This window comes from Buteo buteo, chromosome 1 (assembly GCF_964188355.1).
Source record: "Buteo buteo chromosome 1, bButBut1.hap1.1, whole genome shotgun sequence".
NCBI classification, from domain to species: domain Eukaryota; kingdom Metazoa; phylum Chordata; class Aves; order Accipitriformes; family Accipitridae; genus Buteo; species Buteo buteo.
Genome location: NC_134171.1, coordinates 14,238,181 through 14,263,717, shown reverse-complemented (window position 1 = coordinate 14,263,717; position 25,537 = coordinate 14,238,181). Strand labels below are relative to the sequence as shown.

The following is a 25,537-nucleotide window of genomic DNA, read 5'->3' as shown; positions in this document are numbered from 1 at the left end:
CTGTCTGAAAAAAGAAATCTTTCCTCTGGAAAGCTAAAAGCAAAATGAAAAGTAATATTTCTTGAAGTGTTCTGATTTCAGAAAAAAAAAGTTCAGAAATGCACACACAATCCTCATGGACACAGATAGAAAACAATAATAGCAAGGCAAAAATCGCCATGAATCAATACTAAGAAATTTTTCATTTCAGCTGAGATCAGTGAAGAACTTTCGATTTTGTAATTCTTTCGCTTCCTGCTCCAGTGGAAAAGAGGTAAAATGGAAAGCAGGCAGAAAGCAAAAAGATGAGAAAGACCCCAACTCTAGATAATTTTCTGTTTGCTTTCATTGGAGTTGAAATCACATTCTGAATCAAAAGATCAGAACTTTCATATTGCTTTGTATCCTTTAGATCGACATTATTTATTTAAGAGTAATTTTTCTCCTCTCGTCTCTTCCTACATTTGCTCAAGCAAACCATGGCAGGCAAAAACCCGCTTTCCAATTACTCTCTTTTTTCCAGCCACCTGAGTATCTGTGTATGCCTCTGAAACAGAGTAACCTGTCTGAAGGCAACAGAGGCAGTACACTCAACTCTCCAGTTATGGATTTTTATGGTTAAATTTTGGGCTAGTTGTAAAGAGTAATAAAGCCAAAAAAAATTGATTTTATTTTTTAATCTAATGCTCCAGAGAAGGACTGTGGGACAGGTAGGCACTCGCAAGACCTCTTCTGATCAGTACAATTGACCTATGCCACTAAACCCCTATTCCTGCTCAATCCTTCAGAAAGGAATAGCTCATTTCATCAAATCAGTGTTAAAATTCTTGTGGAACAAAGCAACAGCCAAACATTCCCGCATCTTCCACAGAGTGATAAACTTTTGTCTCTCCATCACAACAACCTCTGCAGTCCCTGGAGCTTCTGGTGAAGCCCTTACTGAGGCTACCCTTTCAGCAGACTTTTGGCAAAAATGAGTGACAGTGCTCTTAGATCAAAATCCTACTGCAATTTACAGCTATAGGACTTTTTGTGCTGACTTAATGGCTTGTTGACAAGTCTTTGCTACCTGTAAATCTCTCCCAGTTGCTCACGGAAGATGACACCTACATCCCTCAAAGCATCAGGATGACTTTTCTTAGTTTTGTTTTGGTGATGTATCTCAAATTTCTCAGAAGAGGTCTTGAGACTGTAGGATGGCACTCAGTAGTTTCAGTTTAAACTTCTTTCAAGGAAAAGCTGTAATGATTTGCAGCTTGTTCTACTTGCCCGAGGAGCAAACTTTGTTTTACAGGTTTCAGGTAGCTGCTTGTTATATTTTTCAGACTAGATGTATTTAATGGCAGTATGATTATATTTTGCCTTATTGGAGATGTAAACAACTCTAGAGAGAAATTTTCAATTAATCTTGGGTTCAAACAAACTATTGTTTACCAAGGAGTCGCAGTTTCCTTGAGAATGCAAAATCACATTTTCATTTCTTTTAGAGCTTTTACAGAATAGCATTAGAAAAGAAATTATGTTCTTTTACAGAATTAAAAGGGAAGCAGAGTTTTGAGAATCAGCCCTAGCCTCTTTTTCTTTAGCAGCTTGGTTGTTTTCAAACGCTAGTGTTCTTCGGGATTTCAAATTTATTTCTGGTTGTGGTAACACTTGCCTATTTCTCTAACACTGTAAATCACTAGCTGATTCACCAATTCTTTTAGTCTGTTTTTATAGGATTTTGGAAAATGGTAGACTGTTGTAGTTCTTTCCAGTATTCATTTTAACTAACATATTAAGAAAATTCCCCAGCCATTTAGGAAAAACCCCACACTTTTAACAATATAATGTAAGGTGAATTACACCAAATACAGTGTAGAACCCCATGATGTTGGCACTGCTTTTGGTGAGCAAACCATGTGTCATCTAAATATTCTGTGAATTTGATGTGTAGCTAAATTGCATGTGAAGTATTACCTTGTAGGAGGTTTAACATAAGGAAGTAAGAATTCCTGTAATGCATCACAGCAGATGTTATTTAGCCCACTCTTTTATCTATGGTATCAGGTATTTATTGATAGAATATAGAAATAAAAGAAGTATAAAATGATACTTTTCCAACACCATAGTACTGAGGTTTACTCCTCATTTCTGGCAATCTAGGGAAGAGGTTGCTTCCACTTCGTCATGTTTGAAAGGTGACATAGATGGGAGACAACAAGGAATTCCATCAATCTGTTTTGAGTTTTTTTGGAACAGATTTTTCCTCTGAATAACTTTTTAATGGATAATTAAACTTTTTGCCAAATCAAAATGTCGTTATTTTCCTTTATAAAGATTAAGCCTTATGCTGGGAAAACAAAGCTGGTTTTGAAAGTTTGAATGGAATTCAAGTTTACTTTTTGAAACCGATTTCATTTGGGGTCATCTCAAAGCTAGACTACATTTCTGTGATATGACACTTCTACAAAGGCATTGGAATCTGATACTCCTATTCCCTTCTGTAGATCCAAATCTTGTACCTGTTTACATCTCCCACACCAACACACCTCTGAGTGAACAAGCGTGCTTCATGCAAGTGCTATGGGCATACTTACATAATGGGAGATACAGTCCGGCCAACGACCTCATCTTATAGATGGACATAGTCACCATCACAAGCAAGCACAGTATAGTACTGAACTACTCTGAAAGAAACCACTTTGGATCAATCAAGAAGTCTGAAATGAAAGTCTTTTGATAATACAGAAACGTTTCACTTTGAGGAAACTGAAGTATACATTTCCTTTTGTAAGATGGACATTATCCTGAACTTCTGAGGTTGCAGCAAGGTGGAAGCTGATTATTGTTGTAATCTGCTTGTGATATTTTAAAGTGGAAAAGATGGTATCAGTGCAAAATGAAATGCTTTAGTACAATTGATAAAGTAGGAAAATTACATTTTCAAGTCAATAGTCATAATTATTTTGCTCCATTAAGAGCCATATCTTTTTTTTTTTTCTAGTGTAAACTAGTGTTCAAGTATCAGAACTTCCCAAGAGACAGGAATTACATTTTCCATACATTCAGTCTGCAAACTTGATCAGACTGAAATGCATTTTAACGTTCAAAGCAAAATTAGCTGAATTAAAAAAAAAAATCATTTGACAGACAAAGATCTTCAATTCTTTCTAATTGCAAATAAAGTCTGGATAATTATAAAAAAATATTAATTTAATAATTAGAAGCAGCTTATATTGAGACTAAAACACTCATTAAGCCTGCAGAATTGAGACATTGTAATGCAATTTAAATGCACCCCCCCTAAATACAGTGATAGAAAACACCATGCTTCATCAGTAATGAGATAAAACCAGCTCTGAAACTGCTTTTTTCTTGTCCTTCAGTTATGTAACTCTTTCTAATTAGTAGTTTCCCCAATCAATTAATGCATAGGAATAGCCCATTCCACTCAGAAACCTAATGAAGCTCTACAGATTTCATATTCTTTGCTCACCTAAAAGATGTGCCTGGCTTTATCATTCTGTCAACAAAAATTCATTTCATACTTTAAACAGTATCTTTCTTCACTAGTGCACTTGCTATGAAAAAGCATGATGGAATGTGACTCTTCATGACTACCCTAAACATCTTATGCCCCTTAATCTAATTTTTAAGCACTGTTCATGTTTGTCCTGTCTATGTCTATTCAAGCTGGTGACTCCATCACGAGTACTGAATATATATGACTGTATCTATTTGGTTACTCATCGTAGGTGTCTTTGTGTGGAAGTACAGCAACAATTTTAACAAGCTTTGATGGCTGCTAAGACCTCCTGAGGTTCTGTCAGCACAGCTTCATGGCTCTCTCTGGAAAAGGCTAGAGCATCTGAAAAGCAGCCAGCCATAAAGAAGACTGCAGAACTAATATGAAATCCTAACAGCAGTGCTGTCCAATGAGTCTCAGGTCAAACTATACAGGCCAAATCTAGAAGGAAAATTTGATTTAATTATTACTCTGTTTTTCTGATTCACACAGAAGCAGGAAGCATTAAAACACCCAGAAACAGACCTGCAACATCTAAGACAGCGCTCAGAGTTAAATAAAAATCTATTTTCTTGGCTGATGGCCACATCACATCTTGTTTCTGTTTTCTGTTGAGATCAGTGAGAATGAAGCTAGATGTCTTGAAATGCTTGTTGTATTACAAATATGGCTTTACTATACACCTCCAAATGCCTTAATAGTCATGTTATGGTTTTGGCTACAACCAGACAGTCCAAATAAATCAGTGGGACTCCACTAGAGAAGGAGAATGTCTGGATTTAGCTTATCAAATTCTTCCAATTTTTCTTGAGTTGTAAAGCCCCTAATTTCTTTTTTATGATGCAAAGCATGGGTATGCCTGTGCTTTGACCATGTTGGACTGGATATTTGCTCTTGGAGATACAAAGTTCTTTTAGGTAATCGTTATTGAGTGTATTTGGACTAATCACATATACATGCTATAAATATTCCTCAGCTGCAATATTCCTCTAAGAACAACAGATGTCAGCTCTATGTAGAATCCACCCAGTCTACATGTTGCCTCTTGAGCTAGATGTAATTTACACTTGAACAAACGATGGGTAACATGAGAATATTTTAGATTAGCAAAACTACAAATGAAAGGACAGAAATTTTGTGTTCTTGTGTGATGTCATAAATCAAATACATAATGATCTGCATCAATGTAACTTGTTTTTTGTTGTTGTTCAAATCACTGTACCACTCATGAATAATGCAGCAGAGGTGAATGCATATAAAAGACTTCATTGTTTTAACATATGTCATATTGTATATAATGCTGATTAAAAAAATAATAACAGGCATTTCCACTACTATCCAGTATTTTTGCAGTATGGTTGTAAAAACCCAACAGTCTGTAACGTGCACAATTTCCCCAAAGTATACTTTATCTTTGGGGAACAGTGGAGCAAGAAATATTTTTTTTTTATTTTGCTAGAAAGTTTTATATCAAATGTCTGCTCATGCAGTTGGAAAGATATGCCTGAGAAATGGTGTGGTTGGTCTGAAGTGGGAGCCGCATTCTGTTCTCAGTTCTGCGTCAATTTGATGTGAGGGGTCTGAGTTAATCTACTGATTTCTGTACCTCCACTTCCACAGCGGTGTATACTTTTCACACTTTGAAAATGGCTTTCAATCTTTACAGTGCTTTTATAAAGCGCTATTACCTGAATTGGCTGTTGCTACTCTCCTGATTACTTGTGTATCTGAGCCCTAAACAACTTCCAGTGCCGAATTTTACAGCTGCTTAGAGGTGTAATGATTCATGTTTCTAGAGACAGGGGCAGAAGGTACTGAAGCACTTGCCTAAGGTCACAGGAGAAGGCTGCGGCAGTAGAGGGACTCCTGTGTACAAGTTGGTCACAAACCACTGCACCATCCTTTTAGATGTTCCTGACAGGTTTTGAGTATACAAATATATTTGATCAAGTATCTGTAATGGCTAGGACCACATTTTTTTTTTACTTGTCCTGGCAAGCACGGTGCAACCATTCAGTCAGCTTGTGAATCCCATTACCATCATCCAAGCTTTTATTAGTTCAAGATCAAACTGCTGGGAAATGCTCTACATGGGCCTAATTAAAAACCATGAAAATAATAGAAGTAAGGTATATTTGCACTTCAAGTTATTAATAGAGACTTGAAGCTGTGCAATGGAATTCATTTAAGGTCTACTTGAGCATGACTAAACAGAAAGAAACAAAATAATTTGAATGCATATATAGCTCATTGCTGAAATTAACAGGCATCCGTCACTCTAATACCATATCATGCAACTGATGTCATAAATGCTGATCTATTTTCTCCCTTAGTTAGGCAAATACATGTTTTATTCCATAATCCTTCTCAGTTTTGAATTAATGGTGACTTTTTTAAGGGTGAAGGTGGGAGATGGGGGAGGGGAGATTCTAATACTTCTTAATTTTTCCGAATTGATGAAAATCAGTGAAACTGAATCATAGCGTTAATGTTCACAGTCTTATTCTGTGGATTTGCCTGTATGAAAAATTAGCTGAACACAATATAAACTAACTGATTTCTGAAAAACGTCCATACTCTAAGACTCAAATTCAGAGCTGATGTCTAAGATCTCCAAAGTATGGTGTGGCAGTAAAATGAAAGAAGTGCTCAAAAAGTTGGAAAATATTTTTTTTGCTGTTGAGTAAAGGATACCAAGAAAGCTATTTGCAAAAAAGCAATAGTCATATTACTGTTACTGAAGAAAGTGTCCTTTTGCCAGCCACACCATTATCTCAGTGGGGCTTTGCACTACAACCATGTCATTAGCTACAACACCAGGCTCCACAAGAGTTAGACATGCCATGTTTTAGAGGACAAGAATACAATACTTGTGATATCCTTGTTGCACAGAGGAAATGGTAGTGTCTGACCTTGATGATATTTTAAACATTGGAAATGACAGAGATCATGGTGAGCTGTAATTCTTCTCAGAATAAGTAGTGACCCTTTGGTGTTGAATTTTCACCAAAAGGGAGAAAAAGCACATACAGAACCTAAAAAAAAAGTGTGATGAACAACATAAGCCAAAAATTTTGAGAATGTGAGATTAAAAACACCTGAGGAAAACGACTAGTGTAATAATAAGGTGGCAGTGAACTTAGCTTGACTGTTCATTGTTTATCAGGGCTGTGATGCTGCATGGCTGGTCTGTTGTTGATGGGACTGTTGCTTAAAGCATCTTAGTTTTACTCAACTGAATGTGGTATTGGTCTCAGCTGCAACGGTATCCCTTTTTTTATTCTTTCCTAACATCCCAAGTAGGATCTTCCCCAGTTTTTGAATCTACAAAGTTGTGAGTATGTTTGAATGACCAGAAGAGACCAAGTTGTCTCACTTGAGTGAATTAGCCCTTTCCAGAAAACCACAGTGGCTGCAAGCCTAGCCCATTTCAAATGCAGGCTCAGGTGTGTTTACGTACTTCCACAGTCACTTGAAATGATCTTTATTTTCTCTTGCTCAAAATGCGTTGCAATCATTGTACCTTGATTTAAATAAGGCTTATGGGACAGTGAACTGTAGAAAGAAAATACTCTTTTTTGATTAATGAAGATCTGAAAGTGTAACATCCCACTTTCTATTCATGTTAAACATAAAAACTGAGAAAATTTGATCAATTGTTGTGGCTAAGTTTCTTAACCACTTATTTGTCTTACTAATAATCCATCTTAAAGTCCATGGTCTAGTGCCTCATTTAATAATTTCTTTCTTGTGGAAGTCCAATTTACAATTAAATCCAATTAAAAACCCAAGTTGTTTTAGTCATTCAGAGCAAAAAACACCACTAAAGAAGGAAGTACAGAGAAATAGAACAGAAATTATATGGACAATAAAAAATGTCCTTCTCATAACTAAAAATAAATGCTTAATCTTAGTTTTACAGAAACAAGATAATTCATCAAACTGATGTATTTCAAAACCAGCCAGGCTTCAGGACAATAATATAGTCAAGTCTTACTGAAATGTGGCTTGACTGAAATTTAGATAATTACAGACTGTTTCAACAGTTTTCTAGTTGTTTTGGGGAACTGGGCTCAGCTCAATGACAGCAAGGTAAAGAACAAACTCAAAATAAGCTTTCTTTAAGGAACGTGTTTGTTAAAAATTGCTAAAATAAACAGGAAATATCAGAAAGTTTGAAAGCAGAGGAGTGACACAGACAACAGCATGCTGGAGGGAAAAATTGCTGGATTTTCCCTATCAAAGAAATTAATGAGGTTAATATATTGTTTTGAACCTCTTTAATGTTGTGTTGAATTCCTACCTATATTAAAGATCAGCTTAAAGATCCCAGTCATTAAGCTCTTCAATCCTCAGACCAGGGGCATGCGTGTGGGAGGGATGACTTGTGGGAACAAGATTTAAGTTGATGTAGGTCTGTGTGGAAGGTGGTTTTGCTAAACTGGCTGTCTTGTCTATCAGACCGGTATTGACCAGCAGGAACTACAAGACAGTGCCCCAATGGTAAAAACTGTTGGCAGAGACCCCAGCTGCAGGTTGTTGACAGACAATCTTGCTTCTCAGACATCTGGGTAACCCTAATTCTTACATGATTCAGCACAAAATTTGTTTTCCAATTTCCAAGCAGCTTATAAATCCTTTGCAAGGTTATGCATTTTCATTTTAGTATCCGAATCCTAAAACTACTATATTCACAATTACCATCTTTGTTTACTAAAGACTAGAGTCTGCTGCTTTCTGCTCTCTCAGCTCTGGATTTCATTTGGTCTCCAGCAATTACCAGGAAGGTGGTTGCTATAGCTGCACTAATGAAAGGAGCAACCATGTTTCCTTGAAGACAGTGTAAGCAAGCATAAATAAACAAATGCTTAAATATATTATAAGTGATGTTAATAGTGTAAATGAGATATTACAGCAACAGGGAAAATAAGACTTTAGCCCTTTTCAGTGGCTTGTTATATATCAACCTTGCAACTTCGACCCAATGCTTAGCTTGAGCTGATACAGCTTTTTTGACAAATATTAAAAGTATTATTAGTTTTATAGGACTTTCTTCTTCATCATGATGCAAGTCATGTTTTTGCTGTATTTATTCATGTCACCACATTTTTCCAGTGACAGCCGGTCTCCACAATTTTGCCAATTCCTGTTATGGCAATAACAGGCACATAGATGGAGGTACATGACCAAAGCCAGGAATGTAAGAAAGTTTTAATTTAAAAAAATCCTGTTAAGTTGCACTGAACTTTGTCAACTCTGGTTCACTGAGTTCAGTTTTAAGTGTGATTCTTTTCTGACAAGTGACTGTAAAAACTGCATCACACATTGTCATGTTTATGTTTCAGTGGCTCCATATCAATTTTGTTCAGGATGTTGTTTGATTTTTTTTAAACCACTAGACCTACCAATGAACCCGAGATTTGAAGGTCATGCTGTGTTCAGTCTCATGCAACACCAACAATAATGGCATTTCTGAGAAAGGAAATCTCTCACTCACCTTCACACCAAACCACTTCGGTGTCTAGGGCAGACTGTGCTGTCAGATTTTCACGAAGTGAGAGTAAATCCATTCTACTGCCAAGCTAAAATGAAATCTCCCAAAACAAACTTATGCTACATCTGTGAAATAGTCTTACAATATTAGCATTATGTATTGCATTAAGGTGGCAAAGTTCAGAGGGGCTGATCCTGCTAGCTCATCATGGGACAAGCTTCCATCACTGTAATGGAATATGGGAATTATCCTGCAGAGTGATTACTGTAACAGTACTATCCTTCTATTACTATATACCTGTAAGCAGACGGTGTTACTTACCTGAATTATTCAGTACCCTTTTAATAGATCTTAATCTTTCTGGAAAATGCTGAGCAGTTTTTGCTAACGGCTGCCTAATGCTAACTTACTGTCTTGTTATTTGGTTGGGACAGAGATATGATTCTTGGAGATGCTGGGTGCTGGAGGCATTGGGCCAAGAGCAGCTGATGAATAAAATGAATGGAACGTATTTTAAAGCAAACCTCCTCTTTGCTAGGTATTGAATATGTTTGGTGTTTCAAGAGAAAAAGTAAATACCGCATGGTAAAATTACATTAGTTGGAAACACTGTCTTTTCTTTTCTTACCTGATTTCTGATTCTGACTTAGCACTCTATAAATTATTTTCCTTTTCTTCTCTCCTTTATTTTGCAGTTAACTTTGACCACTTTCAAATATTGCGGGCTATTGGGAAAGGGAGTTTTGGAAAGGTAAGAAACAATTTGCTTTTAGCAGTTAAAAATCTAGTAGAGAATTCCTTCGTGTATGTCTGGTGTGACCTGACTGGGGTAAAGGAACATAGGTTTTGTAGCCTTTTGCGTCTTAAAGACATCTGATTATCAGTATGAACTGACTCTGACTAATCATTAAATTATTTCTATTACAATACATTCACTAAAATTAATTGAGTAAAAATTATTATAATAACTGAGTCTCCTCAGTGGGCATTAGCAGAATTTAGAAATCAGTCCCCAAAACTAAAACAAACAAAAAAGTAGGAGCAGACTACTTTTTTAGACAGTCCACTGGAGTTATCTTGTTCTTAAATCTCTGGACTTATTCGTCTCTTTAAAATAATTGCAGTATTTTAAAGGCACTTTACATAGATTCCATACACTTGGGACTGTATAAACTGACATACACTGTAATTATGATCATTGAGTAAATGTTTGTTCAATTCAACAGGCTTTTGCTGAAACAGAGAAGATTAATGGTTTGTTTACACATGAGTAGACGACCTTTCTTTCCTATAATAAAGACTATAACAAGGTTTTAAATTTTGATACGGCTGAAAACAAGGCCATGCAGTCAGAGAAAATCTTATTATAAAAATATTAGAAACTGTTACTCGCAGGAATACATTTGAAGGTGAAATAGAACTTCAGTAACTGATCAAGCAATCTTGATTTCAATGATTCTTGAGTATATGCCAGCTGAGTGCTGGTGAGCTACTTCTGTAGTTATGCATTAAGAACACACACAGGATTTTGCTGGCTCTTGGCCTTCCAGGCAGAAAAATTACTTTTATTTTACAGAGGCCAGAAATACTTCTCGCGGAACAACATGGTCCTTCATGGCACGGTTCTTATTCAGTTCAGTAGTTTCCAGAAGAAACCCTCTTTGAGGTCAATAGGAGAATATGCTGCTAGTGCAAAATGGTATTCAAGAACCCCTTAAAAATCAGGGCAGCTGGAGATTTATGATTGTTTATTATCACAATGCAGTGATGGAATATCATGTCAAACTAAATAGAGGTCCAGGAGTGCAGGTCAGGTACAGGATAAGCAGTTAAAGATATATTCAAATCCTGCTGGCCATCACAAAGACCAGCTGCACTTCTCTTTCTTCAAAGCTTCCCCATTCACACCTCTGCTATCTCTGCCCTTTCAAAGGGGCCCTCACCCTTCCACATCATGCAGCAAAATAAAACAAGCCTACATGCTTTTTGAAGGCTTGTTGTTGATCTTTGATCCACTCTTCTTCATGGCATTCAGGAAACTGGCGGATGTTTTTGTGATATTTCTAGAAACATCTAATTTTCTTACCGGTTCGTGTGGCTGCAGTGTTCTTGTGAACCTGCTTTGGAGATATGTATGAATGAGAAAAGAGTTTCACAACCCTGCAAGAACATGTTTAATGTAAGAAAGGACTCACGTATAAGTCCCCTCTAAACTTAAATTCTTATTTTGCAGCTGTCAAATGCAACAGAAGAGTCCTTGGCATAACAGGCTTATTTTTCCCAAATGAATGCAAGCTTCTGACGAATCACCTTGTTTTTCCTTCCACAGACAGGGAAAGAAAGAAACCCATTTTAAAACCACCTATTATGCCATAGCCAAAAGCACAACATGGTAAATCAGTCACCGTTTCAAGTGTCTTTCTCTGTGAGTCAGTCTTTATCGTTCATTTAGAAGCCTCGTTGCTGGCAACTTTTCCTATTACTGTCCTTCTGGAAGTACCTGGCAGCAGAAAACATCAACAAATGATGCAAGACCTCTAATCTCTATTGACTCGTTGTTTGCTGTTTGGGCTCTGTTGTGCTCTAGCATCCTGCAACATATAACACCCTGTTTGGTATCATGCCTGCCTTAAACTGCCGCCTTCCTTTATGGCTGCTCTGTGGCCTTTTCTGTTTTCTGAGAGCAATAGGATGTTTTAAGACATGCTCTACTTTTTTATTTTATTGCTGTTGGTACAATCTCTCTCTCTCTTTTTCTTAAATTACTCTGGTTGCTACAGCAACCTTAGGCCTCTGCAGGATATTGCTGCAGGAGGTATCTGATACGGCAGAGACTCCACACAGCTCAGCTTGATCTCGTGCGCAGAGCTCAAGGTGATCCTCAGCATCTCGCCTCCTCCGTCGGGGCCGACTGCTTCAGCAGCAACACTCTGTCCCTCCCAGCTGGCTTCAGAAAGCAGCTCCCTGCCTTTTCCTTTGGCATTTTCAACTCACAGTAGCAACACTTGCTGTTACAGGAATTCCTAGGCCATTTGGTATCGAATGCTTTCCATCTCGAGAGCTTGTCTTTTCTGAGAAGTGGCCACCTGTTTTAAGCCGCTGCCTCAGTACGCGCTGTTTCTTAGGGACATCTTGAGAGCAGGTGCAGACTTTATGCACTGCAGCATCTTCCCCAGAAAAAGTGAAGATACATCACAGCAATTGTGAGGATGGTAGGAAACGGGTGTGGAGAGAAGAGAAGCAAGGTGCCTGCCCTTGTTTCTGGAAACAGCCAGGCTGGCTTCAAAGGTGTCCTTTGAGAGCCCAGGTTGTACCCTGGTAAGGGACAGAGGAAGAAGGCGAGATCTGAGCCTGCGCAGGACCATCGCAGCCACAGCTTCTGTGGAAGCCAGTGGTTCTTTTGTTCAAGCCAAGTGACATGCAGGCTACGGCAGAATGGTGCGTGACCACTCGGTGAATACTTGCCCCCACTCCTGGGCACATGTGTACGTACCCGGTGTATGTATCTGTACCTATAGATACTGGTACAGACCTGTGAGCTGCTGCAAGGGTGACAGTGGTACCCCGGCAAGGTACGTGGCACTACTCTAAAAGTAGCCTTGCTGGCTTCAGTAACCTTGCTTTCCTAGGTAGATGAAGGTAGCTCTTTGCTTATACTTTGGTGTCCTCGTATATAATAGGAAACTTTTTTTTATTTCTTTTTTTGGAAGATCTTTAAGCTAGTTAGGCTTGGCATGTTTCAGCTATTAGTATTTCCAAATACATTTGAAGTGGGCCAGGTCAGAAATTTTGTCCAGTTTTATTCATATATTAAATATTTGCCTTCTAAATCAATTCAGAAGTAAAGAACTAAAAATACTCAAACCAAAAATGTTAAACACTGGTCTAAGTAGCTATTTCTTTATGACATGTGACACCTTAAAAGCACTCTCTCATGTTTAATCTGGCTAATTTTTCCCATGTTGTTATATGTAGAGCCATCGTTCTTTTCAAACAAAATATTGAAAAAAAATATTGAAGATCATCCAGTAAGTACAAAACTGACTAGGAGTGAAATACAAGAATTATCATTGTTCTTTACTGCAACAGTAACCATATAATTGCAGGCTTACTGCCGCAAAATAATTTGTATTCAGGTGCAACAACTAGTTTTCAGGGATTTTACAGTACGAATTTTCTTCAAGTTCTCTGTTCATGGGAGCAGGTATACTGAACAATCTGACCTCCTTAAATTAAATTCAAATTATGATTTCAATGTACAAACTCTTTCTTCTATTTGTCTAAGAAGCTGAGACACTGGATTTAGTTCTGATTAATTTAGTTGTATAAAACAGTGACTTCCTCTGCTGAAGTAATTGAAATTACACTAATGTAAAACAGATGGGAGCCCAGAATCACGTCTGCATTGATTGAGGGTACTTTACTAAATAATATGCAAAGTATTTCAGAAAAAAATATGCTGCTATCCTAAAAGCAACAAAGCACACAATTGCAGAATATTAATATTGTTTGACAGTATAACCACCTATTTTTTTAGCTTGAGTTAATATGAAATGTTACTAAGCAGATGCTTGGTCCCTGCTCCAGCTGTCATGGTTTGCTCAGGGGAATCTGGGAGTGAATCCCCCTATTTCAAGGAAATTCCCCGGCAGTGTAAAGCCAAACTTATGACATCCATTCTCCTGCCTCTTTGTGTAAATCTTTCCAACTCTGCTTGTAGGCTGAGACTAGGAGCATTATTTTTTCAGAGAATATGGGTAAGAACAGACAAGGTAGCAATATTTCAGGCACATGCTTCATAGCAGATTTGTCAATTCCCACGCTGAGTGTGAAACATATAGCTGATTTCTGTCTTGTAGTCCCCTACGTCTAGGTGAGTGTCTTCTGCCCATGCAGTGCCACAGCCCCTCTGCTGAGCTGTGATTACTCATGGCAGCTATAGCTGCCCCATCTGATCTACTGACCTGACGTAAGATGCATCGTATTATGATACAGAAGCATGGCTGAAGTGTGAACTCCAGCTGCCAACTCTCTACCTAATAGTGACCTTGCACAGAGTAGCTTTCTCTGATTGTGGTTTTGCATCTCTCCCTCCTTTTTTATGACCTGTCATGAAACCATATCATGTGGTAGTTTGAGAAGCCTAAGTACTCATGTACCAAACTCAGATCAAAATGGCTTTATTGAGCCTAAGTGTGCCTGGTCCCTGCTGTTCTTTCCAGACCAAGCACATGGTAGCTAGAAGTCTTCTGAAGTTAGTGGGAAACAGGAGAAATCTGTGATTTTCCACAAGTCAAATTTTTCAGCCATCCCCATCTTTTGCTCTGGGAAGAGCTTCTCTGAAGCTACCTATGGCTGCTCAGCCAACACAGCATTATGCAGTTTTCTGCAGCAAACCATTAGCACATTCTGCCCCAGTTTTACTCAGCGTAACTCTCTCGCTTCACTTACTTAGCTCTGCAATAGCCCGTAGGGCACTTTGTCACCCATAGCAGTTGCACTGGCTCTGTGACCTCTTAATCTGCGGATCAAACTTGATCTGTAGGTGCTCTATTTTTAGCATGTGAAATCAGAGGAAATCCAAGAAGGTAGCTTAGAGGTGGACCATAGCATATGTTGCTCCTGAAAAATGAAGTTTAGCCCTGCAGTCATAACCTATTGGTTTTCTTCCCCTGGCTCTGAGGGAAAGTGGCTCCAAGTCACACAGGTCAAATCTCTTTTAACCTGGTAGTTTTGAAGGCAGTTCATTGTTACCTTCTCCCAGATATAAAAAAGATACAACCCTGTGATAACAGCTAAGACATGTAGAAAAACCTTCTTTAGAAAGGCAATATTTTCACAAGTGACTTTTAAAAATAAGCATCATGTAACTCCAAAGAAGATCAATGGGCATTCATGTTGCCTACCTTTAAACTTGTACAGCACAGATGCCTACATCCAAGCTAGTCATCTACAGTCTCTTTAGGGGGACTTGAGAAGAGAAGCAATCCCTCTAGAGATGGTCCCCTGGACCCATTTAGACCCCTAGGTCTAATACCTTAGGTGGAGATGGATGGACCTGACCCTCCCTGCTGACTATGAAGCTGGATAGTTGATGAGTTCTTGACACTTATATTTGGTTTGAAGCATCACCTATAGAGACTGCTGAAGCAGCGATATCAGTTTGACTAGGGCACCGTCTGGGCTTTGGTAAATGGTATTCACAGAAAATTTGAAAGGGAATGTTTTAGCAATGTGAGCGTGACAGGCTTCCATACTGATATGTGTAAGTAAGGCAATTCTGCACAGACTTCCACAATAATGAGTCATCACAGAATTTGTTTGTTGAGGAGCCAGAGCACCTGTTTGTCCCTATTTTAAAATGACTCATTTGAAAAGAATTTATACCATAAACAAAAAAAAAACAATTTAAACATTTCCCATTAAGACTGTACACGTAAGGAGAGTTCAAAGGCTTTTCCTTTCTTTCCTGCAGTCATGGAAAAGTTTCAGCCCATTGACTTCAGGCTCAGAAGAAGCGCTGACAGCCAGCAGGAGGATTTGCACTACGATTCAGCACTATCATTGCAATGTCAGGCGTTTTTCATGATAACATCTATGTGGATACAGCTTGTGTTTCCTGATTTTTAGTAGGAAGTAGCTTTAGTATATTCATTAAAATCCTATTGATTTTGAAACAGTGTTAAAAGATATGCGTAGGTACACATTACTAGAAAACGTTTACTATAATTCTGCTTTAAAGCTGTATGCTAGGCAAGCTTCTACTAACAACAGAAGGCCTGTTTCAACTGTGCTGAATAGCCTTGTCTTTACTGGCAGGTAAGAGAACTGAGTGCCTTCTGGAGTCACAGCAGTGCTTCAAAACCTGTTTACATTACATATTGAGGTGCTCTGTATGATCCTAGCTTGCTGCATTGGTCAAACCTGTAACTCTCAGCTGAGTAAAACCCCATTCTCTCAGCAGTCTCACTAGTCAACAGTTCAATAGGGAGGCTTTTTATGTAATGGGAGTCTTCTGCAAACACCTCAGTCTTGGCCAAGTTTCATATGAAAATCAAGCTGCAAATTCATGCCAGTGAATGAACTTCTGGACTTAGGTTCTGAGCCAAAATCCATAAACGTTGTACTTTATAATGTGATTCACTACACTGGAGTGTCCACATAATCTCAGACAGGATGTCGGGAATTGCCTCTGCAAATTCTGTTTATACTTTTGAAGAACCTGTGGAAGCTTGAACAATTCATTTCCATCCCTCCATTTCAGTTTAACCCCACCTGTTACCTTTTCTTCCCCCAAAAGGCCAACTCTAATTCCCCATTGTTCCACAACCTGGGCTCTTTCCATATAAGCGTGAACCCTTAGTTATCTTAAGGGCATCACCAACATACAGACTTTCCATAACAGCTCAAGGAGCTCAGTGAAACAAAACTTCAGTACTCACCATTGTGCAACATTGATGGGCTCAAGACAAAATATTACCATCCACATTTTACTTAATTAGCAGAACATCTCCTGATATTAGGAAAGGTAATTAGAAAATCTGCTTGATCACGACTTATCATTATAGGTTAAAGGTACTCTATTAACTCCTCTCTGGAGTAGATTTGAGCTAAGGGACACACTTAATGGAAATAGAGTTGCAGAGAGATAAATGTGGTTTGGTTTCACTGGCTCAGTTCCTCTTGGAGGGACTGGAAAAAGATAGGGGAAGTAAAATATGCTGATGGTACACACCTGGAGCCTTTCCTCTGTGTTTAAGAAATAAAAGTGACCACACAGTAGATCTCTCTAGGGTCCTCACCCTGGTGCTGGTGGTTCATCACCAGGTCCAGAATCCAGATGACACTTTGTTAAAGTCAGAGGTTTCAGCTGTGGGAAGTTGCCCTAGTTTCTCCAGATCATTTCTGAATTTTGAGCATGCAAGTTCCTTAAAATACAACTCAAAACCAAAGGATTTATTTTTGGTTGGCGTCATGTTGTAATCTGATCCCTGAGCACTAATTTCATGTGTGTATACTATAATTTCATGTGTGTATAATAAGGCAGTGTGCATGTGTGCATGTGCATATGTACGTAAACATACATATAAAATAATAGTGCCCACAATCCAGAATACCCTTGAGTTTAGACACTACAGAGCTGTGGTATCTAAACCAGAAGCTTCTATTATGTAGTCTGTATACATCCTGATGATGAAAAATTCTGATTGGAGCCTATGGCTGTGTCAGTAATATAAATGTTGCACCAAAATAGTATTCTCAACTAATATTCTCTTGACTGTGAAGACACACTAGGAGTGTCACTCAAAAAAGTCCTGATCAATTAACAGGAAAAACCCTTCACAGCAAAACTCTGTTGAGGATATAGTTTTGTTCTATGTGTGTGTGTAGGGCTGTTATGAAGATGGGATTTACACCAGCTTTGGTGATAAGACACAGAACAATCTTACATTTCTGTGTTGCCAGAAATCACATTGAAAATGATAGTTCCTGGATGTGGTGCTGGTGACACTCTCCAGCTTCATTCACAGGGTAAACTACCATGATGAAAACCAATCCAGGCCTTACACAGGAGTTCTCTTGACTGAGATTTATTTCCTGCATTTACAAAATTATTTGACTTTTGTCAAAAAAAACCCCAAACAAAAATAAAGTTAAAGCAAAGAAATTTACTGCTAGAGACTAAATCATTGTAATGGTCTCTCATGATTTCAAAAATATTATGATGAATCTCTGTACAAATATTCTTTTTCTTTTCAACAATAATTAAGGGAGCATAATTCTGATATTTAGAGGAAATACTGAGCCTTCTGACCATAGGTTATGTTTATGATGCAGTCATCAAGATGTGTGTATTGACTTGCAGGAATGAGGACAATGATTGTGCATTTTCCTAGACAGGAGGCAGTAATTTCTGTGACTAATGAAATAGCCTGTAATTTGAGCAATTGGAGTGTATTCTGCCCAGCTGTGCCATGTAACATCTGAAAGTTATGCCACTTTTCTGCATCCCCATTTCCTCTTATGCAGGAGTGAGGTGTTCTTTTGTTCATTTATTAATTACAATCTATTACAAAGAATCCTGCACAGCTGTGAAGCTGTGATGTGGACTTTCTGAAGGTGCTCCTAGATTGTAGTATCCAGATCTAGATTATTGAAATATCATAAAAGGCTCCTTTTTTCAAAGTCACAACTGAGTTTCCTTTCTGTAGGTGTCAAACTTTTTCTTTCACTTTGCTGTCACTTAGGTGTGCATTGTACAGAAGAGAGACACCAAGAAAATGTATGCCATGAAATATATGAATAAACAGAAGTGCATTGAGAGAGATGAAGTTCGAAATGTTTTTCGGGAGCTACAGATAATGCAAGGCCTGGAGCATCCCTTCCTAGTCAATCTATGGTAAGGAAACCTTTAAAACTCTATCAGGGATCTCTTGTTTTCTCCTTATTGCTGAATCAGTTCAGGCTATGGAAGGCTGGAAAGTATGAAAAGTATGAAAAATTTTTGATGACCTCTTTTTTTAAGGTTTTTAGGTTTTGCAGAGGGTTTTATGTTTCATGAATATTTTACCGGTGCCCTTTTGCATTAGAATATTTAAGCATCACATTCACCTTTTCATTTCTGGTTCGGTTTCTCTCCAGACTGTTACAGCAGTGTGTGGAAATGTGTATTCTGTTCAGCTTCATCATTTCTTTTTGACAATACCTGGATGAAACATCTGTTATAAGGCTGTGGAATATTAAACCAAACAATTCAATTAAGTTTTTTTTCATTGATTAAGAGAAAATTCAGAACTCAATTACTCTTAAAAAATGGCTGACATGGAACAACAGAAAAGCATCTTTTTGTCACCTGGAATTTCTCTTATCTTCCCTGTGCTAGCCACTGAATGCCTTGGTCACATATGAGTGTGAGAAAATGTTGGTCAAATGACTAGCTCCAGCTACACCACCAACTTAAAATATTTGCTGGCTTTTATGTAGTGATAGTAGTAATGGGATGCAGACTTTTTCTCCCTTATCTAAAAATGACCTACACTGTTCAAAAAAAAGGAGACATAAACCATTATGACATGAAAATTTTTCAGTTCATTAATAGCTTGATTGGCTGCAGATGGTCACAGTGCAAACAGACCTTCTGTTTTGTGTTTTCGTTATCTTACTAGAGGTCGATGCCTAACCTACAGTCTTTTGCTCATCTTTTATTTCACGCTTGACCTGTACAGGTGAAAAATTTCTTGTTGTCAACTTAACAGCTTTCATGAATTAAAAGCCAAATTGTGTTCTGGCTTGAGTGAACACAGCTTTAGTATAATTGCAGTCACTTATACCAACAAAGCATTTGATCCCAAAATTAATTTGAAAAGGACCTCATCATTCATATATATATATATATATATGTATGTCTCAAGTGCTCTACCCTTGAGACAAATGATCATACTTGAGCTAACCTAATATCCTGTTGGAGGCTTAAAGAAAAATATATAAACATTGTGACTGTAATACAAAACTTTCCCAGTATATTTTCCAAGGTTCCAGCAACCTGTACTCTGGGGATTTCTTCACCAAAGATATGGTATCTCTGTGCTTAAGAGTCAGTGGATTTTTCTTTCATGCATTTGTCTAATCTCTTTTGAACTCACAGAAACTTTTGTTCTTTATCAAGTGGTGGCAAAGCTTTCCACTGTGTAACTAGACACTGTGCAGAAACAGTCATAGGTTAACGTGATCTACAAGATACTTCAGTAAACATAACAGTGCTGAAGGACTAAAGATCAACTATTTATTGTGAAACAAAAAGTATGCTAGATTCCAATTACTGAATTATAATCAGTTAATTAATATTCTTTCTTGTTTTCTTTTTTTTGCCAAAGTTTAAACCTGAAATAAGTAATACCTTAAAGTGTGTTGGGTGTGATGATGATTTTTATTGTAAATAATTAGTTTATTCTTCTCATGCTTCTGAGATACTGTCACAAGATCTCAAGACTCATATGTTATACTGTATGTGTATATTAGAACATTTTCCAAAAATAATTTAATTGACAGTTAGTATTTTCACCTGGAGTGTTCACCTCAAACATTACACGTCCAAATGTGTAGTGGTTCAAGGCCCTGACTCCAGATTGAGCTACTGAACTACTGGAGAACCTATATTTCACCCTGGGCTAGCACAGCAAAGGAAAGCCTTGAACCCAAGCCTCCCCAAAATTAATCTAGCCTACCCCAAATAACTCATTCTTTGAACCAGGCCCATAATACGTTTCTATAATTAACCCTGTACAATCCTAAATGAATTTAAAATACCTTCTGACATATTTCTGGAGTGCCTACACTTGCAGATGGCAGTAGCACGTTCCAGACCTCTGAATGCTCTATCTTGACTTCTGCCTGAATTTCAAGGTGTTCTACATATTGTCTTCAAATAATGACTTATGTTATTGAAATACAACAAAACACAAAAATCACAAGTGACCCATGAATAATGGTCACATCTGTTCTGTTAACACTAAGCCATATGAAACTTTTAAACATATTAAGTATATTTTATTTATTTAATAATTGAAACTACATTTTATTTGTTTATTTACAACCATGAAAAAAGGAACACTGCAAGTACAAATGGAATACTCCTTAAACATATTTTATGTGTTCCCAGCAATAATCTCTTAAAATAACAAAATTTTCATTGATTTTTTGTGAATTAGTAGCCTGTTTAATGTATTTTTACTTGCAGTTTAGATGCAATAATAATTTGTATCAAATACATTTACATTGTAGCTATAACTTACATTAGATGATTATCAGGAATCCGTGAGATTTCCTCTTATGAGTCAATTCATGGCATACTAATGGAAGGAAAGAGTTGAAGCTGCATTTCTTCTATAGTAAGTGCAGCTAAATTTGTGTTTCATTTTTTGGAGTTAGATTTTTTCCTGTTCATTTCGTTAATTGCATTGTAAATGTACAAATGGGCTGTAAAAGGAGCTACTAACTCTATCTTGTTTCACAAACTGGAATATTAATTTAGCAAGGAATAGTTATATCATGGTGTATGGGCAATAACATAGCTGCAGATGTGTAAATGTTAAGTTTCTTTTGACCGGGCTGTTTTGGACTAGTCTGTCTTTCTAGGCTCTATCACACTCTCTGAGGGTTCATATCACTTTTCAGAAATCCTGCCCAAGGTAAGATTTTGGTGACTAAAACTCAGAAATCTCATCAGCCTACTAAATTTAATTGGCATCTCCCTACTAAGCCAGGGTATCCAATTTTGATTTCCCAAGGATATTCAGAAGTAATTATGAAGAAGTTATTCTGAGAAGGTAAGTACCCATCTGCCATCAAGAGCTCTGCTGCAGTCCGCACACCAGTAGACAGGCACTGATGCTCTGTTCACTTAACTAAAAAACCAGTAATCCTTCTAAAGAAAGTCAGAAATTCAGTTATAGGTAGGACTCAGACTAAGATGAATAGTGGTGAACAGCTTTTCCAAAATGGTGCCTTTTACATTCGATTGTCATTGGATAAAAACTGAAAACAGACTTTGGATGAGGAACTGTAGTAAAGTGTGTTTGCACAAAACACTTTGTGGGCTTGTAGTTAAATGGTCATGTAGTCTGTGAAAAATTGGGGATCTGGCTGCCCACACTAAGGGGAGCCTCGAGCGCCTGTCTCCTGCTTTCTAGATGAGCTGACTACTTGTCTGCTATGCAAAATGCAATGATGGTGCCAACAGCTTTTTTGATAAAAATGAATCTTTCTTATTTGCCCCTTGTAATCTCAGTCAAAAGTAATTAGCCAGCTGGACCAGTCTGGATGACACTTCAAAAGTCTTCAGAAAAACCTGCATTTCTCCACTGATTTGAAAGGGAAATTAGACACTTATTTTAGTTGCACTGTCCTTCCCCTTGATTCCTCCCTCCCCTAATCCCCAGTTATAAGAAGCAAGACTTAAGCTTACATAGGTAGCCTGGACCTGGTCTGCTGTTTTTTTGTCTGGAAGGGATATACATGATGATAAAATTGGGCAATTTTATTATCAAACTACTTGCATTTTCTTCAAAGTATCATTTTCTGTAAGAACTTCAGTGTCATCAAAATCTATTTTTTTGCTCTTGGATAAATTGAAATGAAATCTTATCTCTTTTAATTCAAAATGTCAAGTCCCAAATCCATACTGAAAAGCATATTTGGAGGAAACTCCACTCATGACAACCTTTTCAAGAGTTTGTGGGACTGTCCCTGGCCAGAACTGCTGATTTTCAAATGATAATCATCCGGACCTTCAAGTTATACAATAAAATTAATATAGTGGTAAATCTCCCAACAGTTCCTTGAACTAAAAGGAATACTAACCAAGCACATTAATCTTTTTTTGAGGAATTACATCATCAAAGAGAAAAGCTGGCAACTCAAGAAACAAACATGAAGACTGGAAAGCCCTTTAGTTATACATGATAACAGCACAAAGAAGTAATGAGATATGGGAAAGCAATCTGTCATCAGTTAAATTCTTGTGGAGAGAAAAAGAAGAGGAAAGAAAGTAAACCTTCTGTAGTGGGTAATTCTGCTGGCATCCATCAGTAACCCCAGCATACACAAGCATACGGAACAGCTAATATGAAACGAGGGTAGCATCTCAACTCCAAAAGGTCTATATTAAAAAGCTTTTTGAGGTTCATGTATCTTCTCTGAGCTTTATTAAACTTAGTTTCACAATCTAACTTATAAATCATATTATTTGAAGTATGAACTGTCTTTCATAACATCTGACACAGAAAAGAATCATTCTTCTGTAAATGCTCATAATAGCTTGGAGGATAACAGCATTTTTCAGGAAGGGCTTGGGGTTGATTTACAACCTTCATTTTAGAAATGAAATTGAATAAATGCTTAAAGATATGTGAGCCTTGTAGCCAGTTTTATCACCGTTAGAGGCATTTCTGATAATAGAGATTCCTTCTTAAAATGAAAAGCAGTCCTGTTTTTTATCAGACCTTTTGTATGTTGTGTGTATTTCAGGCATAGATGAATGAGCTGTAGAAATGTCAGCTCCTAACATGATCCCACCTTGAGACTACAACACTCCCCTTTAAGATCCAGCATTTTATCCTTGTTTATCCTTGCCCAAATACCTGGGTGTCCCCTGGGCAAGATGAGTAGTGTTCCTGAAAAGATCTGTATTTTATATATCTTTCTCACAACATACGTTAAGACTGAGCCAAGAGCCAGGTTACTCCCTATGTACCAATGTGGCTAGACTTGTCATTACATGACTTGTCTTCAAACTCGAGTAGACTCACTGGCTTATCTGAAAATAATACAGCTTACTGCAAAAGGCAGAAGTTTTCTGCAAAAAAACCATGTATCTAAATGGTTTCTCTGCTGATGTGGAACAGAAAAATCTGAAAAATTTTGGACCATTCCTCAAAACTTTTGGAACACTGAAGCCATCTTTTTTTTTAATAGTCTTGCTTAAAGCTGTTATGTCCTTTTTAAATTGTCAGAACAATTTCAAAGGCAGCAGAGGGAGAAAGATGAAGATTTACTTTTATCAGCTTATAGGTCATTTTCCTAGTATAGAGAGAACAATATGTTTGATACATTTAACGACCCATAAAGAAGTGTTAGCTGCATTCTCAGAGTGGCTCTATATTCTGATGTATTTTTCTTTCTACTCACCTCTGGAGTCTTCACCTACTCAGCCTATGGAAACTGTATGTATTTCATAAGACAGGTCTACAAAAGTACATTACTGCTACCAGCTAGAGTAAGATTAAGTTTCAATTCCAGTGAAAAATGGACCAAGTGAAGAACACATATTGTAGCAAAAATGTTCATTCATTTCTGAATTCACCTAATACCCCAATCTGTCTCCAAAAGAAAGAGGAGATAAAAAAGAGAAAAAAGAATGCTGGAGAGAAGAAATTATTTGTTCAGTCTCAAGTGTTGGATGGGTTGTTTAATGTACACACACATAACTGGAAGTTATCACTTCCCTGTGAAGGTGCCCTTTCCAGAATAAGCTGGGAGGAATGTCACCTTGGACTGCCCCATAGCACAGCTCTGCTCCTCAGACTGGCGTCAGAAATATGCATAAACCTACAAACTTAAGGAAGCAAGAGCAGCTGGCCAAGTGTTTGACTGCTGGGTGGAGCTGAAAATAAGCAATCAAGGAGCACCAATTACCCATCAGAGACCCCAAGCACCAAGAGGAGGTGGTTTAGGTCAGTCTTAGGTGAGTTTGCTCAGCGGCTGTGGTGTTTGGCTGTTACTTGCCTTGGCATAATAGACCTAATCAGGAGTGAAAATATTTTATGCAGGATAGAAAATTTCTTTTCTGGTATCTAATATGGCCAGCTTTCTGAGCTTCTTGAGACTCCATACTAAAGGCTATGAGTGAAGTGCCTGATCTAACAGAAAAATGACATTATGTTTTTGGAAGGGAGCAGGGGGCTTGTGGTGTTTTCTGTCAGAACACAGGTTGGGCGTTTGCAGCTAGCCTGACTGCCTCTTCAGCAGCAAGGAGTCCTGCTGAAAAGGGAAGTCAAGCTACAGTGATGTCTATCTTAATAGTATGTGGTGGATCCCCCAAAGGTCATGAAACAACAGATCCTGACAAACAGTCAGGTTTCCTGGTGAGTAATGAAGGTGTTCAATGCTCTTGGCTTTCTTTGGTTATACCCAGATGCTCTAAGCCTGGTTTCTGGGAAGAAAGACTATGATGTTGCCCTCTGGTTTTGTCTATGCTAGCAATTTAAAACTGGCTATTCTTCCTGGACTCTTGAACCCAATCTTCCATACTGCTAAATATTTTTAGACCCACTCCTAGCCTAGTTGTGGGCTGGGGCATGAGCACCATCCCAGAGGAGGCCCCGGTGCAGCCAAATTGCTCCCAGTGGGCAGCTAGCATACCATCACCATGGGTTTGAAGGTGACAGTTTAATAGTCCAGGCACAGACTTTTCTGTGCCATTTGGTCTCAGTGCTGTAGAACAGCCACTGACACGTTTATTGATACAACATACATTTCCTACCTCTTTGTGAATTTAGCTGAAGTCGTGAACCCCAGGCTATGTAATCCTAGGCCACTCTAGATATCTGATGGGCTCTAAGATTCCTTTCCAGGCAAGAAGAGATTGTAAATCAGGGGAGATATATATATATATATATATATGTGCCTTGCACAGAGCTTAGATGGGTGAACTCTTTTTGCTATAGAGGGAGCAAAGAGTAAGTACGTTCCTCAAATAGCTAGATCATTTCATCACTGCATTAATGTAAATCTGGAATAGGTAAAGGTACAGAAATTTTATATCTAAGATTAAAAAAAAAAGTCTTTTCTCCAGAGCCTTAGAAGAGATAATGATGGAGGAAAAAGGGCAGGAAAAGGTGGTGAGGCAGCAGGAAGGGTAGGATAATTGGAAGAAGAGAATACAGGAAAGATTTGTCTTGAGTTGTAAATATTCAGGATATTATTTCTGGCTGTGGAAATTACATTGGACTCAACATTGCCAGTTGGTAACCTCTGGATGCCTGTGCTAAATGAATGTT

At 37.9% G+C, this 25,537-nt stretch overlaps 1 protein-coding gene across 2 annotated transcripts in view; it reads left to right on the top strand.

Annotated features, from left to right (window-relative positions):
• The first annotated feature begins 18,247 nt into the window (after positions 1-18,247).
• The window catches only part of STK32B (serine/threonine kinase 32B), a 144,128-nt gene continuing 136,838 nt past the window's right edge, over positions 18,248-25,537 (top strand). For both annotated transcript variants that reach the window (XM_075040912.1, XM_075040903.1), the window contains exon 1: positions 18,248-18,381. In XM_075040912.1, the coding sequence (XP_074897013.1) occupies positions 18,263-18,381 (119 nt within the window). In that variant the 5' untranslated portion in view covers positions 18,248-18,262. The remainder of the gene's footprint in view (positions 18,382-25,537) is intronic.